This window comes from Mastigoproctus giganteus, chromosome 2 (genome assembly GCF_048544385.1).
Source record: "Mastigoproctus giganteus isolate SK-2022 chromosome 2, ASM4854438v1, whole genome shotgun sequence".
NCBI classification, from domain to species: Eukaryota; Metazoa; Arthropoda; class Arachnida; order Uropygi; family Thelyphonidae; genus Mastigoproctus; species Mastigoproctus giganteus.
Window position 1 is genome coordinate 186,535,054 of NC_143576.1, and position 20,713 is coordinate 186,555,766.

The 20,713-nt window shown below is 38.0% G+C and overlaps 1 protein-coding gene across 5 annotated transcripts in view; it reads right to left on the minus strand.

The window, feature by feature from the left end:
- LOC150089838 (KICSTOR complex protein kaptin-like) overlaps nucleotides 1–20,713 on the minus strand; it is a 164,347-nt gene that overhangs the window by 92,125 nt on the left and 51,509 nt on the right. For 4 of the 5 annotated variants that reach the window (XM_090368853.1, XM_090368851.1, XM_090368852.1 and 1 more), the window contains exon 3: nucleotides 6,248–6,330. The exons of the other annotated variant lie outside the window; for it this stretch is intronic. In XM_090368853.1, the coding sequence (XP_090224979.1) occupies nucleotides 6,248–6,330 (83 nt within the window). The remainder of the gene's footprint in view (nucleotides 1–6,247; nucleotides 6,331–20,713) is intronic. 5 annotated transcript variants of the gene reach the window in all.

Genomic DNA, 20,713 nt, shown 5'->3' on the forward strand with positions numbered 1-20,713 from the left:
CTCATCCATAATACAAGAGTAATACATGCACTGGTGGTGAAGGGTATGGGCAAAGTAGGCAACTACCTAGGGCCTCACACCTGTAGGGGCTTCATAGCTGAAAATTTCAAGTCAGTTTACAACATAAATGTCCAGAAATTCATTCAGTCTAGATATTCGAGGAATCAGCAGTCCAAAGAGATCCTGGTACAAAATTCTGCAACGTTACTATAGTTTAAAAAAAAAATAACATGATAACAAACTTTTGCATGAAATTACAGTAATGAGAATGTAAACAACTAAAATCATCAATTTCTTGCAGCAAACACACAATTTCAAATGAGTCATTGTTTACAGAGAAACCAAGTTAGTTTTTTTAAAATATCTGATTAAGTTTAATTGTAAATTTCATTTCAATATAATTTAACTTCTTAAACTGGCAGATTGAATGTATGTTGTTATCTGTTTTGTTTAATTTTTTATTAATTTATTTCTCTGTACTGATCTAGGTTCACCTATTCTTTTTCAATCCTGTTTGTTAAATGTCACCCACTGGCTGCAATGCAAGGCACTGTCAAAGATCCTGTAAAAAAGATTGTTTATACAGCAATACCCCACATAGCACTGATAATTGGTACTGAAACTGTTCCGTGTTATGTGAAACTCTGCTGATTGAAGTATAATTATAATGGATTTTAATTGAATGCATACCAGAGAAACAGTCTATAAACAAATTATAATAAATCTATAAACAATTTGCACTTGATAGCCAATTAAAAGGATTTGAAATAAGAAATATTGCAAAAATTTTATTAATAAAAAGGTAACATCATGAGAGATGAGAAAAAAAGCTTCATTGTTTATTTAGGTATTTCAATAATGAAGTCTGGTGAAGTTGTTTCTTCTCTTTCTCAGCATACAAGGCTTTGTAGCATCGAATCCCATCTTGTAAAATTTGCCATATCTTGATGCTACATTCAACATTCGAATCTCTATTCATAATCACCTTGCAGGCCATGTCAAACCCCCAAAAAACTTTCCCCAATTCTTCTGCTGAAAATCCTTTTGGTGCCACTTCAGAATTGTTTTCCTCTTCTTCATATGCAGTTTGCTCATCAATTTCAAGGAGGGTTGCATCATCTAAGTCATTTGCATGTGAGTCAGTGCAGTCACACTGGCAGTGTCAAAATTTTCGAATCCCAAATCTTTTTGAATCTTCACAATGTCTTTGGCAATTGTCTGCACTTGCAATTCAAAACCAGTGAAATCATTTACCAAACGGGGCAAAACATGCTGCCAAACAGAATGCATGTTGTTGGCAGTGGTTTCTAGCCAAGATGCAAATATATTTTCGGTCATATTTAAAGGGGTAAAAAATAAATTGTGAAATGAAAAGATAACATGTCATCTCGTCAAGATGGAATTAAGAATACTGAACACTGATGCACATTGCCGCTGACTGCCTGAGGTGTTCCATGTGAAGCAATAGAGTTGGCACTGCAGCATATATGTACAAGTACCTAGGCTGCGACAATGCAGCATATATGTAGAGTACGTGTCTAGGATACTGCATGAGTTTTAATATGTACAGTAAATTTTCAACTTAAACTTAATTGAAAACCATGTTATAGTGAAACCCGTGCTAAGCGAAGTATTGCTGTATATTATAATCAGACAATAAGAAATAGGTCAGCCGGACAATTAAAGCTACATAAGCTTGTAACAAGAACACTGTCACATGGTTACCTATGCACGTTTTTGTTTTGATTTCCAAGATTTGAATAACTCCATTGCACTTGCAACCTTATTTATAAAATGTTAACATATTTAGTGTTACTGTTGCACTGTATACATGTATTAAATACCAAGGCAGCTAAGCACACGAGGTACCATTATATTGTGTCTGTGTTTTTATTATTATTATTATTATTATTATTATTCATAAAGTGCAAGGAAGCCTGAGGCTTATGCTGCACCAGCCAAAAAAAAATCCTGTGTAACCCTGAGAGATAGAGAGAGAGAGAGAGAGAGAGAGAGAGAGAGAGAGAGAGAGAGAAGTAGAAGGAAATTGCCAAGAAAGCAAGAAAGAAGAATGATGATATCCAGCTCAGGACCCTGGGTTTGCCAAGCACATACTCACCAGATTTGAGCCTCTGGAGTTTGTGTATTCTTATTCTTCAGTTAGTGTATTATTTGCTGGATGAAAAACCTGACTCCAAAGAAACAAAACCCATGCAACTCTCGATTCAGACCAACAAATTTGAGTATGGCATTAAAAAACCGCCTCCATAAAATTTCTTTCCATCTGAAACGAATCAAACACAGATATTTTTCCTAGTGATTTGCATAATCAAATGATTACTAACTGATTATTTAAATAATTCAAATATAATTGATTATATGCAAATCAGATTATTACAAAAGTAACAAAGCTGAAAACTGAAAAGAAAAAACAAAGATGCAACAGTGGAGGGATCTGATCCAATGTTATTAAAACTAATCAGGTCACAAAGGAGATGGCGCCTCCGTAGCCAGGTGGGAAGGAGCAGCAGTGCGTAGCACACACTTCTTGATTAGACCGGGGTTCAAGCCCGTCACCACCAAATACAGAGGATGCGAAAAGGTCAGGGAATGACCACCGCATATCCCGGAGCAATATGGCCTTAGTTGCTAATGCTCCTAAAAACCAAAAATAACTAACTAACTAACAAAGGAGATTACGCAGGAGAAGGCAGATTACGAGAAAACTTTGGCAAAGGATGCTAAGAAAAACAGCAAGGATTTCTTTACTTATATAAACACTAAAAAGAAGGGGATGAATCTGATTGGTCCACTTGATATCGATGGTTTGACTGTTGATGATCCTGATCAGAAAGCAAAAAAACTGAATGAGTATTTTGCATCTACATTCACACATGAGGAGTTATTAAGGTTTGAAAATGGCACAAGGTTATCAAATTGTAGCAGGGTGCTTAATGATTTTGTAATAACTGAGAGAAAAGTGAAGGAGAAATAGTTGAAGTTAAACATAAGAAAGGCACATGGGGTGGAAGGGATCTATCCATTTATATTAAAGATGGCAGCAAAGCAACTAAACAAACCCTTAGCCATAATTATGAGAGCATCCTTGGATTCAGGGGAGGTCCCCACGGACTGGAGATGTGCAAATATCCCCAATTCACAAAGGGGGATCAAAGGGTGACACGAGTAATTACAGACCAGTTAGTTTAACTTCTGTTCCGGGTAATAATGGAGTCACTGGTTAAAGATGCATTGCAGGATCATCTAGACAAGACTGCAGCAATAATTCACACACAGCATGGGTTTGTTAAGGGAGTCTTGTCTGACAAATTTCATAGGATATTATGATGTGGTTACAAAGGAACTGGATGCAAAAAATAATTTTGATATCATATATTTGGATTTCAGGAAAGCTTTTGACACTGTTGTGCACGGAAGACTATTGTACAAATTGGAGCAGAATGGTATTAAGGGTAAGTTGCTACAATGGATAAAAGGATGGTTGAGTGGAAGAAGACAGAGGGTGGTAATTAATGGGTGCTGCTCTTTGTGGACTAATGTTATTAGTGGAGTCCCACAGGGTTCGGTGTTGGGTCCTCTGTTCTTTTGTATATTTATCAATGATATTGATGAAGGTATATCAGGCTTAGTGTCAAAGTTTGCAGATGATACAAAGGTTGGTAGGGTTGTCAATGACAGTAATGGCAGTGTGCCACTGCAACAGGATCTAGATAATTTGGGCAGATGGGCTAAGAAGTGGCAACTGAAGTTTAACCTTGACAAATGCAAAGTACTGCATATGGGTAGAAGTAACCCCAGAGAAATGTACCAACTGTGTGGTACTACACTTAAGGTGGTAGAAAATGAAAAAGACCTGGGAGTAAGTGTGCAGTCAGATATGAAGTTTTCTGACCAATGCAGACAGGCTGCCAGGGCAGGTCATGGGGTTTTGTCAATGATATATAGGAATTTTACTAACAGAGAAAAGGAGGTGATTGTCCCTCTGTATAAGGCAATGGTCAGGCCATGCCTTGAGCACTGCATACATTTCTGGAGGCCTAATTTTACGAAGGATGTAGATTTGCTTGAGCGTGTACAGAGAAGGGCAACAAGATTGGTGAGAGGCTTAACCAAGAGAGGCTTAAGTTCTGCAAATTGCAGTGGCTGGAGACTAGGCACCTGCACGGTGATCTGATTGAGGTGTATAAGGCCTTGAATGGGTTGAGCACACTGAATTCTGATGGGATCCTTCCACTTGTTCAGATTACTAACCTAAGGGGGCATAAATTCAAATTAAGAAAAGACAGATGTAGAATACATGTGTGGAAATTTGCCTTTAGCCAGCAGGTGGTTAATTGCTGGAACAAACTTCCATCTGTCATTGTGGAAGTTGATAGGTTGAATAAATTTAAGGAGGAACTGGACAGGCATTTGGAGGGAATGGGGTGATTTTTTTTTTTTTTTTTTTTTCTTTTGACTGATGCTGCATAAGCTCACACACATGCTTTCTTGCATCACATACCACTACTACTACTACTACTACACTACTGATGCTATGCTGCTGCAAAAGTATCTGGAAAGGTTGAGCAGATGGGCTGAGAGGTGGCAAATGAAGTTTAACATTGACAAATGTAAAGTGCTACATATGGTAAACAGCAACCCCAGAGCAACGTATCAACTCTGTGGTACCACACTGACAGTGGTAGAAATGAAAAGGAACTGGGGGTTATTGTGCTGGCAGATATGAAGTTCTCTCAGCAGCACAGACGGTCTGCAAGAGTAGCTCATGGTGTCTTGTCAATGATATACAGGAATTTTTCTAGCAGGGATAAGGAGGTGATTATTCCCTTGTATAAGGCAATGGTCAGGCCACACCTTGAGTACTGTATACAGGTCTGGAGGCCTCATTTCAAGAAGGATGTAGAGCTGTTGGAAGGAGTACGTACAGGGAAGGGCAACAAGATTAGTGAACAGAACAAAGGGTTGCTCTTACGAAGAAAGGCTTAAGTTTTGCAAATTACGGTGTCTGGAGACTAGGTACCGGCGAGGTGATCTGATAGAGGTGTATAAAGCTTTGAATGGTTTGAGCATGCTCAATGCTGATGGGGTTCTTCCTCTTGCTCAGAATAATCACCTGAGAGGGCATAAATTCAAATTGAGGAAAGACAGATGTAGGATAGATGTGCGGAAGTTTGCCTTTAGCCAGCAGGTGGTTGATTGCTGGAACAAATTTCCATCTGTTGTTGTAGAAGTTGATAGCATAAATAGATTCAAGGCAGAACTTGACAACCATTTGGAGTGAGTGTGGGGGGTGAAATAAGGGCTGTTTTTTTTTTCTTGCATCATTTGCCCATGCTAATGCTAATGTTCGTTATACGTGCACTGTCCTTTAAAATAGTATTCACTGTTGAAGCAGCGAGATCTAATTCCATTGCAATAGATGACAAACGTTGTCCTGCTTCGTACATCTTAATCATTTTCATCTTCATTTCTAAATCAATTTTGGTCACTTTCCCTTCATCATTGTAATACGTAAATAAGAATGAAGAGAAGTTTCTAAAAATTTGTTTTTTATATGATTGAAGATTTCAGTGAAGGAAACAAATTTCACCATAAAAGCCCATACAATTGCAGTTATCGGTATTATCGTAAATGCAATAAAATTGAGTTTGCTACCCATTTATAATTAGATGCACTAACAGAAAAGTCCAATTAACCGGAAAAATGCAAATTGTTTTTATTGTTTTATGGTTGTGACCTCCAGAAACGTGCTTTAGAAAAATATCATAAAGGTGTTCAAAATTGATTCTTATAACAGAACATATGATAATGATGAAAGGGTAATGCAATTTACATTATAAATATGACCTTTTAGAGAGATAAATAGCTTAGTAATATAGCGAAATTTTCAACTTCCAAGGACTTGGAAAGAATTACAAAAAAAAAAAAAAAAGTGTTATTAGGTTTACATTACGATATTTTCACGATACCTCCATTTATTCCTACGGGATGCAAAATACGTTTCCACAATTTTTTTTAAGTTTGTAAGTTTTCAAAAGTTTTACGTATGTTTTCAAAACACGTAAAGCTGAATTTTCATAAGTTGAGTATTGCATAAGTCAGGGAGTTCTTGTATTTTCCTGAAGCTTTCAAGACAAAATTTTAAATAATGAAAGACATGTAGTGTTTAATTGTTATGCTGTTGGATGGTACTCTAAGATACAAATAAGACAAAGAGGAAACTTACTTTTACAAAAGTTATTCCAACAACAAAATCATGTTCATGGCATGCCTGATTAAAAGCATCAATTGAGATAATATCAGCACTTACTGTAAAATAAAGGAAAATTAATCAAGACAATGTTTTATAAAATGTGCATTTACTATTAAAAACTTCTATATCATTTGAGTCATGGCTTTAGATGCCATAACACCTTGAACAGCTCAAAATCAAAATTTTAGGTACGACTAATTGTTCACTGTTGGTAAAATTACTGAATAAATCAAGCCAGGCTTGTGTAAAGGCATTGAGAAAACTAAAATGAGAGTAGACATATTTTATTGGCAAAATGACTGCAATGAGTATAATTAACGACTATAGCGACGTTGAATTGATCAATCAGAATGTCTTCTCATGGAGAATTTTAATTTTTCAGATATTGACTGAAACTTGTGGTTTGACAACTCACTCAGCAGCAGAACATTTCTGGTTTGCTAGTGGCTGCTTTCTGTACTAATTGTCAGAGAAGCAACAAGAAAAATCAATATTCTTGATCTGATTATCAGCAGCAATTCATCACGTATTAAGAATCTTCAAGTTAAGAACCACTAGACTGCAGTGATCAGAATCTAATGATGTGAGATTTATTCAAAGAGAGGAAATATTGTTTTTGTATAAATGATTAAATTAGGGGCTTAGAGAGTTTTTTAAATATTTCCAATGGGACCAAGTGATGTTGTTCACAAAAGCAAATCCTAAATAGGAAGTGATCAGAGAAGTAATTGATGATTAAGGTTTAGATGAAGATAAATGTCAGATGAACTGAGGAGTTCTGTGGCAGAAAAGAAAAATGCATGTGATTATTATAACTTTTCAGGGTGGGCAAATCAAAACAATACAAATTTGTCTTTAATTAACTTACTCCGGAAGTTAGGCATGCCAAGGGAGATTTGTGAAAAGTCTTTGGCTAGGAGTGCAAAGAAAAGGGGCAGGAATTTTTTGCTTATAAATGGCAAAACTATTAATAAGCCTGTATAATTGGCTTACATATTGAATAAATATTATGCTCATACATTCACATATAAAGTTTTCAGAGATGGGAATAGGAGATGACTGGGAATTAAATGATTTTATGATAACTGAAAGGAAGCTAGAATAGAAATTGCTCCAGTTAAAAGTGAACAATGGACTTGAGGCTGATATCAATCTCTCTATATATTAAGAGCAGCAGCAAAAGAAACAATCAAACACCTTTAGCTATATTAACAAGAGCATCCTTGGATTCAGGAAATGTTCTTATAGATTGTGCACATTTCCTATTAACAGGGATGGTTCAAAAAGTGAGATAGATAATTATGGACCTGTTAGTTTGACTTCTATGAAAGAGAAAAAAATGAAGCAGATAGTTAATCCTTTTTTTGTACAAGTCCCTTGATAAAGCTTTAAGCAATGTTATTTTAACATTGCTTAAATTATTTTATTCATATATTTCATTACATACTTTCACTATACTATTATATTAATTTTCAGTAAAAATAAGTTTGTTTGCTATTATTTAAAATTTGTTCGCATTTTATAAAACTTTTAGCTCTGAAATTTAGTTTTAGTTCTGTTCTTTTGCAATAACTACAGCCAGCTCTAATTCAAGAAGGAATGCAGATGACAAACTGGCCTCACAGACCCCATTTAGTAAATATCCTCAACAATTAGACCTAAATGGATGTCAGATGAACCGATGAAACTTGTGAAGAAAAATTCATGGGACACATGTAAATTATCAGGTGATACAGTTGCCTGCAGTAGGTATAAACATGTCTGCAATCAAGTCACAGCACAAGTTAGTCAAGCTAAGGCAGATTACAAAAAGTCTCTAGTAAAGAATGTAAAGAAAACATAGCAAAGATATCTTTACTCAGGTAAACAGTAGAAGGAAGGAGATAAATCACATTTGTCTACTAGATAAGAATGAATTGATTGTTGATGATCCTGCTCAGGTTACTGATAAACTGAATGGGTATTTTGCATCTACATTCACACATTAGCAATTTTTTAAAGATGAGGATACCAAAAGTAAGCTAAATTCTGGTGGGGAGATGAATTATTTTGTGATAACTGAGAAGAAAGTGCAACAGAAATTGTTGAAGCTAAGTGTAAAAAAGATACCTCAGGTGGATGGGATCTAGCCATTTATATTAAAGGAGAACAGCAAAAGAAGTAAACAAACCTTTAGCCATGATTATGAGAGCATCCCCGGATTCAGAGAAGGTCCCTATAGATGGGAGATGGACAAATTTTTCCCAATTCACAAAGGGGGATCAAAGAGAGACATGAGTAATTACAGACCTGTTAGCTTAACTTCTGTTCCAGGGAAAATAATGGAGTCACTGATTTAGTTAAAGAAGTAATGCAAGACCGTCTTGACAGGAATGAATGCAGTTATACTGCAGTCACAACATGGATTTCTTAAGGAGCAGTCTTGTCTGACCAATCTGATTGGATACTAAGGAACTGGATGCATAAAATAATTTTAACATCACATACTTAGATTTCAGAAAAGCATTTGATACTGTTGTACATAAAGGACCACTGTACAAATTGGAGCAGAATGGCATGAAGGAAAGTTGCTGCTATGGATAAAGGGATTGTTGAGTAGAAGAAGACTTGTATACTTGCATGTATACTAATGCTTACAGCATAGTAAATAAATTTCATCAATATGAAGTGCTGGTTAAGTCATCATGCATATAGGGATATCAGAGATGTGGTGTCACAGATATAACAGATGTAGAATTTGATTATGGGGACAACATGTACAAATGGATGGACAGACAGGACAGGAGAGGGATTTTGCTCTTAATTAAGAAGCATATTAAATTTAAGGCATCCAGATGACATGGGAAGCCAATACAATGTTGAGTCAGGATGATGTGCTATAAGTACTAAGAAAACAAAACGAGAGTAGAAGTGTGTTATAGGCCTAATGACAGCGATGAGTATAATGAACAACTAAGAGGTGTGGCAATAAAGTTGGACTGGTGCTGTCTTCATTGATAAGTTAGAAAATAAATAGAAATGGAATGTTGTAGTTAGAACTTCCTCAAACAGACAGTGGTAGAAAGACTGTCCAATAGGATGACAGATTGCAAGTAACAACCAGTTTCATTAGTAATAGTAGTAGTAGTAATGGAGGCATGTGATGCAAGAAAGCAAGCGTATTAGCTGATGTACCATCAGGAAAAAAAAAAAAACAATTTCACACATCCATTCTCTCTAAACGTTTGTCCAGTTCCTTCTTGAATTTATTTAAGCTATCAACTTCCACAATGATAGGCGGAAGTTTGTTCCAGCAATCAACTACTCACTGGCTAAAGACAAATTTCCATACCTCTATTCTATAACTGTCTTTCCTCAATTTGAATTTATGCCCCATCAGATTCGTAATCTGAGCAAGCAGAAGAATCCCATCAGAATTCTCCGTGCTCAACCCATTCAAGGCCTTATACACCTCAATCAGATGAATTTGCAGATGCCTAGTCTCCAGCTGCTGCAATTTGCAGAACTTAAGCCTTTCTTCATAAGACCACCCTTTCATTCCCCTCACCAATCTTGCTGCCCTTCTCTGTACACGCTCAAGCAACTCAATATTCTTCCTAAAATGAGGCCTCCACACCTGTACGCAGTACTCAAGGCGTGGCCTGACCATTGCCTTATACAAAGGGATAATTACCTCCTTTTCCCTACTAGCAATATTCCTGTATGTCATTGACCTGCTCTGGCACCTGTCTGCACTGCTCAAAAAAGTTTATATTTGACTGCACAATTACTCCCAGATCTTTTTCATTTTCTACCAGCCTTTCTAGATCCTGTTGCAGTAGCACTTCCATTACTGTCATTAACAACCTCAGGGGTTCACATCTGGTGAGTATGGGCTTGGCACACCCAGGGTCCTCAGCTGGATATCATCATTCTTCTCTTTCTTGGTGATTTCCTTCTACTTCTCTCTTTCTCTCTCTCTCTCTCTCTCTCTCTCTCTCTCTCTCTCACACACACACACACACACACACACACACACACACACACACACACACACACACACACACACACACACACACACACACAAGGTAACTCAGAATTTTTTTTTGGCTGGTGCAGCATAAGCCTCAGGCTTCCTTGCACCATATGGCTAATAATAATTAATAATAATTAATAATTAACCCTGCCAACCTTTGTATCATCTGCAAACTTCAACATTAAGCATGATATACTTTCATCAATATCACCGAAAAATATACAAAACAATAGTGGGCCCAACACAGAACCTTGGGGGTCTCCACTAATAACATTAGTCCACGAAGAGCATCATCCATTGATTACCACTCTCTGTCTCCTCCCTCTCAACCACCCTTTTATCCATTGTAGCAACATACCCTTAATGCCATACTGCTCCAATTTGTACAGTAGTCTTCCATGGGCAACAGTATCAAAAGCTTTCCTCAAATCCAAGTATATGATATCAAAATTATTTTTTGCATCCAGTTCCTTCGTAACCACATCATAGTATCCAATCAAATTTGTCAGACCTTGTACTGTTAACGCTCCATGCACAATTTTGCAATGGAGCAACAAACAAATACCAAATTTTACTTTAATATGGAAAAATCTGCAACAGAAACAAATGAAATGTTAAAAACTGTTTAAGGTGATGAAACATTGTTACACCAGTGTGTGTTTGAATGGTATGAGCAATTCAAAAACAGATTTTGGATTGTTCACAATAACCCAAGAAATGGGTAACTGTCAAACTCTTGAAATAAAGACAGTTGCAAAAGTTTAATAAATTGTGGCAAGAGATCATTGTTTGATTCAAACAATGGTAGCTGATGAGAAGATTCATCAAATTCTGAATGAAGATTTAGGCAAAAGGAAGGTCTGTGCAAAATTTGTGCTGACAGTCTCACGGATGAGCAGAAGCAACAAAAATTGTGATCATGAGAAGACTTCATCCAGACTTGTTTTGTTTTGTTTTGTTATTTGGTTTTTAGCAGCATTAGCAACTAAGGCCATACTGCTCCGGGGATATGCGGTGGTCATTCTCTGACCTTTCTGCATCCTCTGTATTTAGTGGTCACAGGCTCGAACCCCAGTCTAATCAAGAAGCGTGTGCTACGCACTGCTGCTCCTGCCCACCTGGCTACGGAGGCGCCATCCAGACTTGTTAAGATATTCCTAATTCCTTCAACTGTATTATCATGGTGATAAGTGTTGAGTTTTTCATTATGAACCAGAGATGAAGTATCAGAACATGCAGTGGACTTCCAAATCATCACCACAGGATCCAAAAAGTTTCATTTACAGAAGTTCAGAATTAAGATGATGCAGATCATGTTTTTCAACAAACAGGCTGTGATTCACAAGGAACTGAAACCTGAAGTGGAGAGAGTCAATGATGCCTTCTACATACAGGTGCATCAAAGGCTATTCAAGGATGGTTCTTGGGTGAGGTCGCAATTTCAAGAGAAAAGCAGCTGGTTCTTGTTGCACGACAATGCCACTGCGCATTCTGCACTTTTTGTGAAGTTTTCTGACAAAACAAGCCATTGTACAGATCAACCATTCACCATACTCTCCTGATTTAGCACCAGCACACTAATTCCTCACTCCCAAGGAGGTGAAAACCGCCCTCAAAGAAAAGAGATTTCAGGAGGTTAAGGACAAAGAAAGACGTTAAGTAGAAATGAACATCTCTTTGGACACCTTCACTAATGTTTTTCAGAAACTTAAAGAATGGCATAATAAGTGCATTCAATTAGGTGATGAATGCTTTGAATAAAAATAAAACCACTTTTGTGCTCCTTCACTTTTTCTTTTTATTGCACCAGTCTGGGATGCTCATGCAAATGGATAAGAAGAAGTTTTTTAGAAATTTTTACCGTTTTTTGATTAATTAACATATTAAATTGTGTTTTACAAATAGTTTAAATAGTCTTAGTCACATTCATTAGCTTATTTTTAAATTTAACTAGTGAGTTTGTACGTTAGGACTCACTACTCGTACTGCCATTACATTGATGTTTTGTCACACGCATCGTAGCAAGTAATGAGTAGTGCAGAGGAATAGTAGGGTTTCAACTGTGATAAATAAGTAGCTCAAAGGTTCTAATAACTTGTTGGTCATATATCTTTTTTGTGTTTAGCTAAGAAATTTTTACTTTTTAGGAAGGATATAACTACTTTAACATTACAGTTGTTATATTATAGCATAAAATATATCTCGAACTTTATAGCATAAGGTTTTTTTTTTTATGAAAATCCAAAACACAAGAGGTATTAGAACCTATAGTACTTAGTACCGTCCTTGGGTTGCAGTTTGACAAGACGGAAGAAGATATTTGTTGACATCAGACTTCAACTTCTGTAGACAGTAATTTTCAGGAAATACGTATGAAGGAAGGTAGTTCCAGAAAACAGCAGTTGAATAAATAAACGAGGAAGATGAAAAGTTGGTTCTGTGAGTTTGAAGTTGGACAGTAAATGGATGTTGGCTGGTGCCGGCACATGTTCAGACTATTTTGAAAGAGAGAGCAGGAATTATAGAAGCCAATTCTGAAGAACAGTGCCCATGGAAGTATCTGTAGAAAAGGCATGCAGCAGAAACAGTAAGTCTATGAGACAGCGAGGGGAGAGAGACTATTAGAGATGAGTCATTTATTAACCTAACTGCCCTCTTCTGAACGGAATCTAGAAGCCTGAAAGAGGTTTTGGGGGCACCGCCCCAGATGTGCGAACAATATTCCATGGCAGGGCGTATTTTGCTATTTGTACAAAGCGAACAGCTGTTTGGAAGAAAAGTACTGCCGGAAGCAAAAGAGAAAACCAAGTTTTTTAGATGCAGAGGAAGCAATATTTGTAATGTGCTTGTACCAAGACAGATTAGAAGTCAGGGTAATCCCCAAAAGAGATATATCATCTTGCCTAGAAATCGGAGTGTCACCAAAGATAAGCATAGGAGCAGAAGAATCCTTTTTGCGAGATATAAGACAAGACTGAGTTCTAGAAGGCTTTAAATGAGCTAAGTTGTCTTTGCAACACTGGAGAATTATCTGCAGATCGGCATTTAAGGAATTGGTAGCGTATATTCGAGAAATTAAAGCTGATTGAGCAGGGCGAGGTTTCTCAAACTCAAAATTGGAATGCAATGTGCTATCATCAGCAAAACAATGGATAGGATTTCCGGTCAATGGAAGAGGGTCATTAATATACAAGAGGAAAAGAGTGGGGGGAAAGAACTGAACCTTGGGGGACACCGGCATTAGTGGAGAAGTTAGAAGACAGAGAGCCATCTACCATCACCCTCAGTGAGCGATCAGAGAGAAAACTGGATAACCAATTACTAAAAACAGTTGGCAAACCATAAGATGGAAGCTTGTTTAGAAGACCTTTATGCCAAACACGCTCAAAAGTCTTCGAGATGTCAAGAGCAACTACTTGTGTTTCACCAAACCTTTCCATTGAATTAGTCCATAAATGGGTAACATAAGCCAGAATATCACCAGTGGATCGACACTGACGGAATCCGTACTGGCGATCATTGATCAGACGGAAGGTTTCTAGGTAGTTTAAGAGTTGGTGGTTAATTGATTTCTCCATTACTTTAGAAAGAGTAGAAGTAATTGCAATGGGACAATAATTGGATGGGAGGGATTTGTCACCCTTTTTAGGAACTGGCTGGATATGAGCAAATTTCCAGCCATGTTTGAAATAAGAAAGTGAAAAAAGGCAGAAAAGAAAAGGAGTAAGTTCAGGAGCACAGGTTTTGAGAACAAGTGGAGAAATACCATCAGGACCTGGAGCTTTCTTAGCATCAAGTTTCGTCAAAAGCCTTCTGACATCCTTTTGATGGAAGACCACAGCAGGCTTTGAAGGGAGCATGTTGGGAATGGTGGGAGGTGTTTTACCAAGATCATCAATACATGAGTTGGAAGAAAAATGGGATGCTAGCAGGTCAGCTTTATCCTTGGCTGAAGTGACAACGGAACCATCTGGTTTTGACAGAGGTGGGAGCAGAGATGGGCAAAAGTTGCAGTCAATAGCTTTGGCAAAAGACTAGAATGCTCAGTTACCATTACGGCAAGAAGCAAGTTTTCTACTCTTAGCCTGTTCAAAATCTAGTTTGGACTGATTAATAACTGCTTTCCAATTGTTGCAGGCTTTGCCGTAGGCAGAAAATGAAACTGAAGAATTGGAAACAAGCCAATTACGATATGCAACATTCTTCGCTTGAACAGCCTTAGCACATTTATTGGAAAACTAACATTTAGATAAAGGACAAAATTTTGAGGTGGAGTGTGGAATAAAGGATTCCATTCCTACAAGAATAATTTCACTAAAATGATCTGAGCAAATGTTGACATCAGAAGTTTTCAAACAGTAATCTGACCAAGGAAAAGAAGAAAAGAAATCTTGCAGGTCATCCCATTTTGCATTCCTGTAATGCCAGACAACACAAGGTTGGGAATAGCCATGAGATAAAGGCTCCATCGGGAAGAGACAATCAAGTTGTGATCTGAGGTGCCTAAAGGACCACTCACTTCGACCATGTACTTAGAAGGGTCGTTTGTGAGAAAAAAATCAAGTGTTTTGGTTGTATGGTTAAGATTGTCAGGTATTCTAGTAGGTAAATGAACAATTTGTGCGAGTTCATTAGTAATGGCAAAAGCCTCAGCATTTCGACCAGCTGGGTCTGTGACTAGAATACAGAAGCCAGCTGGAGTTGTGAACATTAAAATCACCAAGGAAAATTACCTCTGTTAGGAAAGTTGGACTGGAGAAAGTCAAGTTACAATGAGAGGAAGTCAAAGAGCTTCAAGCGATTAGTGGAGTTGGGAGACTGGTAGAGACAACAAATGAATTTGACAGAATGAGGTAGAGTGATTTTAAGCCAGAGAAGATCGAAAAGAGGAGATTCCAAATTACCAAGTCTCTGACAGGGAATATTGGAACGGACATATGCACAAGTACCACATTTGAGCGAAAGGAATCATACAGCAAATTATTTGGGCAAGTGAGATGAGCAGTAGTTGAATCAACCGATAACTGAGATTCTGTCAGAAAAAGTACATGTAGTTTGGCAGACTGCAAGTGGAAATGGACATCATTGAGATTAAAACTGAGACCACATATATTTGTGAAATGGACTAGGAAGTGTTTGGGAGGTTTAGATCTTTTCACAGATAAGCTTACTCTATTAGTTTGACAATTCATTGTGTATTCAATAGTAAGAAAAAGTGTGTGTGGGGGGGTGGGGTGGACTGCTGTATGAAGTAATGAAATTTTTGAATATGGCGTACACGTGGTAAGAATATACCCAGATCCTTGACATAATGTGGCCTCGACAATGCCCTCTGCATACACACTACTCTGACTCCCTCCAGTCACTATCTGGCAGAGTAGTGGTAACAAGATTGTATACTAGCTGATATGGAAGCCTATTAAAGAGTTACCAATAGGTTCGGTCCGGTGTACTAACTAGCGGACAGCCTGCAAACACAGTTTTAAAGCTGTACCCTTGAAATGTAAGGAAGATTGGATCTCGCCATGATGTGCATCATAATTTTAAAAGTCATCAGTCATAGTGCATGATTTAAGAGATGGGGAAGAGGTGACTTGAACTTAGCTCTGGAAACTAAACATGGGTTCCACCACTTCAAGTCTCCAATAAGCAAAGTGGTGGTATTGCACCAGTTTGTAATCTACTACTTAGTAAAAGGTATAATGTAAAACTAGATAGCATAATCACTGCATTTAGGAATCTGTTAGCCTAGTGTCATATTGTCAATTGATCAATTAAATTTATTAATCTTATTAATTTTCTTGTGAATAAATTAGACTGCATTTAAACAGAACTCATGCCCCACACTAGAGCAGCAAAGCAACGGGCACAAAGTAGTAGGACTGCTGTTGTTTTGGGGAGAATCAAAGAAGCAATTCTCCAATGCATTGCAGTCCAAAAAAGGTGCAACTTCTAAAATTTTTGCAAATCTTTCTGGAACAGGATATGATCTAGCCAAGGGGGATTTCTTTGTGTGTGATAGATGCAGAGAGTGTCAAGCAATTAGGTGCCAACTTAGCATTCTGATGGGCATCTGTGAGAGTTTGAAGAGTAGGGTAGATGCCCTCAAAGGAGGGCTCCTCTGTAGCCAGGTGGGCAGGAGCAGTAGTGCGTAGCACACGCTTCTTGATTAGACCGGGGTTAGAGCCCGTGACAACCAAATACGGAGGATGCGGAAAGGTCAGGGAATGACCACCGCATATCCCCAGAGCAACATGGCCTTAGTTGCTAATGCTCCTAAAAACCAAATAACAACAACAGCCCTCAAAGGAATTAAAATGGAGAGGCCCATAAGCTCTCAGCTGCTCAATGCCAGATCTCACTCTTGTGCATCAGACAACACAGTGGCAATCTTCAAGGCGGAATGTGCTGATCCTACAGGATCTAGATATTGTTAGTGACTCTACTGTCAGGGAAATGAAAAATATCTTGTTCAAGAAGGAGAGGTGGAATAGGACTAGGGTATGCCTGCCAGGAGTAAAAGTAGATGATGTAAAGCACATATCTTTTAAGGGCACAAAAGTTGATAATGTTGTGCACATCGGCATTAATGATATTAAGAGTAAGAGATCTGAGGACTTACTTAACAAGTACAGGACAATAGTAATCGTGGTGTGTGATGCAAGAAAGCAATCGCATGAGCTTATGTAGCATCAGCCAAAAAAGAAAAAAAAAAAAAAATACACAACCATTCCCTCTAAATGTTTGTCAAGTTCCTCTTTGAATTTATTTAACCTATCAATTTTCACAATGACAGATGGATGTTTGTTCCAGCAATTAACCACCTGCTGGCTAAAGGCAAATTTCTGCACATCTAGAGGTGCCTCCATAGCCAGGTGGGAAGGAGCAGCAGTGCGTAGCACAAGCTTCTTGATTAGACCGGGGTTCGAGCCCGTCACCACCAAATACAGAGGATGCGGAAAGGTCAGGGAATGACCACCGCATATCCCGGAGCAATATGGCCTTAGTTGCCAATGCTCCTAAAAACCAAATAACAAACAATCTGCACATCTATTATACAACTGTCTTTCCTCAATTTGAATTTATGCTCCCTTAGGTTCATAATCTGAGCAAGCAGAAGAATCCCATCACAATTCAGCATGCTCAACCATTCAAGGCCTTATAAACCTTAATCAGATCACCTCCCAGGTGCCAAGTTTCCAGCCGCTACAATTTGCAGAACTTAAGCCTCTCTTTGGCCTGGGGATATTGTGCAAGGTTCATGGGCTAGAATTTTTCTCAGCATGGTCAGTGCTTGTTGACAGGAGAGACTGTTTTTATGCAGATGTCATACTCTTGAATAGAAGGGATGCGAGAATATCTACTAATGCTATTGAGGCAATGATAAGTGAGTAGGAAAACTGCAAGCTTGGAAGGGGGGGATACACAGACTAATAGTTTAACTACAGCCTCAGGCAGAAGCGAAAGTGATTCTTGCATTGCTACTATTGGAACATGCCCCAGCCTGGATAGCAAGGTGTCTGACCACAGCAGATGTCGACTGGAATTTGTGGATTGATCACTCACACACAAGCAAGACTTTTGTGGATTTCTTAGATGACAGTTTTCTACAGCAGTATGTTAAAGAGGCAACAAGAAGAAACAATACTCTTGATATAGTTATCAGCAGTGATTCTTTATGCATTAAGAATTTACAGGTAAAAGGCCCACCAGGTGGCAGCGATCACAGTGTTCTAATGTGGAATTTACTCAAAGACATAATTACTGTCAAGGGTAAAGGAAAAGGTTTTGCTTTCGTAAGGGTGACTACAGAGGTCTCAGACAGTTTTTAAATTGTGTGCAGTGAGACCAACTGATGATGTCGCCAACAGCAAATTTTAAATGGGAAGCATTCAAGGAATTAATCTTGGAAGCTACTATGTTTTTCATACCAACTAAGAAATACTGTTCAAGATTTAGGCCTAAATGGATGTCAGATGAACTAAGGAGACTTGTGGCAGAGAAGAAAAATGCCTGGGAAGCATAGAAATTATCAGGCATGAAAAGCCCAGTAGCTTCCAAAATTAATTCCTTCAATGCTCCCAATTTAGAATTTGTTATTGGTAATGTCATCAGTTGGTCTCACTGTACAGAATTTAAAAACTGTCCAAGAAATCTTTATTTACCTTTATAAAAGCAAAAAAACCCTTCTTTTTTACCCATGATAGTAGTTACATCTTTAAGTAAATCCCACATCAGTACACTGTGATCACTATCACCAAGTGGTCCCTTATTCTGCAGATTTTAATGCATGAAAAACCACTGCTGATAATCAAATCAAGAGTATCACCCAATAAATCCACAAAGTCTAGTTAGTATGCGAGTAACCAACACACAAGTTCCAGTCAATATCAGGAAAGTTAAAAACCTCCATTATAAGACATTCTGATTTATTGGCCCACTCTATTTCTCTGTACAGTTGTTCGTTGTACTCATCCGAGTCATTAGGCCTATAACACACTCCTACCCACATTTCTGCTTTCCCAGTGCTTATGTCACACCAAACTGACTCAACATTGCACTGCCCATCCATGTCAACTGGATTAACTGCCTTAGAATTTTAGTTTATTAACGAACAGCATAACCTTTCTCCCTTCCTAATCTGTCTATCCTTTCTGTACACATTGTACTCCCAAAATTCAAATTCTATATTCCTCACATCTATGTGACACCAAGTCTCTGATATCCTGATAATATCGGCCTTTGATGTCTTCACTAGCACTTCAAATTTTTCAAATTTATTTATTATACTCCTAGCTGTTAGACAGAGAGTTTCGTATCTCTCAATAATCACGCAGAATTAATTAACTACTAAATAGTTAATACAGTGGTTTAGGATATTTTAAATTATTAAAACCATGCTTCTTTAAAACTCTTCAGTCTACCCAAAATCAACTATTCTATTGTTAGACTCGTATGTTGGGAATCTGTAGGATAAAATTATAAAACTCTATTCATTTGGAACTTACGTCTAATACAATAAGGGAGGAGAAACTTATTTCCCAGGGAGAGAGAGTGTATGGTCAGATATTGCGCAATTCCTCACCCTAGTTCCCTGTCGTTGGACTCTCACCAACAGAGCGGAAGGAGAGGAGAGCATCTCAGTTTCCACGCCTACAATGCACTAAAAAGGGTTTTATTGCTACAGCGGAGACGGGGATGTCCAGTTGTTTTTGTGGGGTGATTACCAAAAATGGTAGTGTCACTGTAAATGGGCATTCTTGGATAACTTTGTCTCTATGACGTAGAACGAGATAATGTTAGTATATAAAGGGTTCTGGTAGGCACTGAGGGGAGGCCTTCTTGCTTTTGTAACAGAGACTAGCAACAGAGTGAAACATCTCATCATCGTCGAACACCGAGGGTCTTGGTGATGTGAAGGATTCAGCAGTCCGTGTCGCTGAGGAGAAGCTGAGACAAGGCTCAGAAGACCACACCCTAGTTTACACCAGAGGGAAGGAGGTCTCACAACCTGTCCTGAAGCAAGAGATTTAACTGGTAAGCCATTATTTCATTTGTGTGAATGTAAACCTCGAAAACAACATCAACAGATACCATTTTAATGCTTCCTTCCTGAATATTTAATCTTTGTTAATTAAACAATGAAAGGGAATTTCTCACAGAGTTAGTGGTACTCAGGAATCTTACAGCAAGGTGCTGTTGGAATGAGAAACGAGAGGAAGTGAGACTGTTGACATTAGAACAGACGTAAGATAGTCTAAAGTGATGAGAACACCAAAAGCACTTCGCCTAAGGTTCTTCTGTTCCCAACAGTTCTATTCTATGTTGAAGTGTTTTGTGAACGTTGTAGCTTGTTAAACCAGAGCCAAACAATAAGTCTACTGAAGGAATAGTTCCAGTGATACTAGAATCCAGTATGTTATAAATATGTTTTTGCCAATACAATATTGTTGTGAACGGAAACCTAGAAGCAATATATATACATATCTTTACTTTTACACAAACAACTAGACGGAGTGCAAGTCTGTATACATGCTTTCTTTTGTTATAATAAATGTTGTTATGTGTTACATAATGTCTCATTCTCTCTGCCCATATTCTCATACACCAGTAGAAACAAGTATGAACCAGTAAAGGTTAGAGTGGGGATTGAGTTGACACTCTGTGATCACTCAAATCTTAATCAAAACGCGATCCAATGCTGCAGCAATTAAGTGCTATAACAGCCCTTAATTTGCCGAGAGCACAGATTTTGTCCTAGCCCGACGATCATCTCATTCAGAATAATTATCATAGGAAAAGTAATACGGCCAAAAGTCAAGGGGAATAAATAAGAAAGAGAGAAACCACACACACAGAGAGAGCCCCTGACATAGCATTGGTGTACATTCAAGTACATATGCACCTGTTCGTACTCTTAGTTA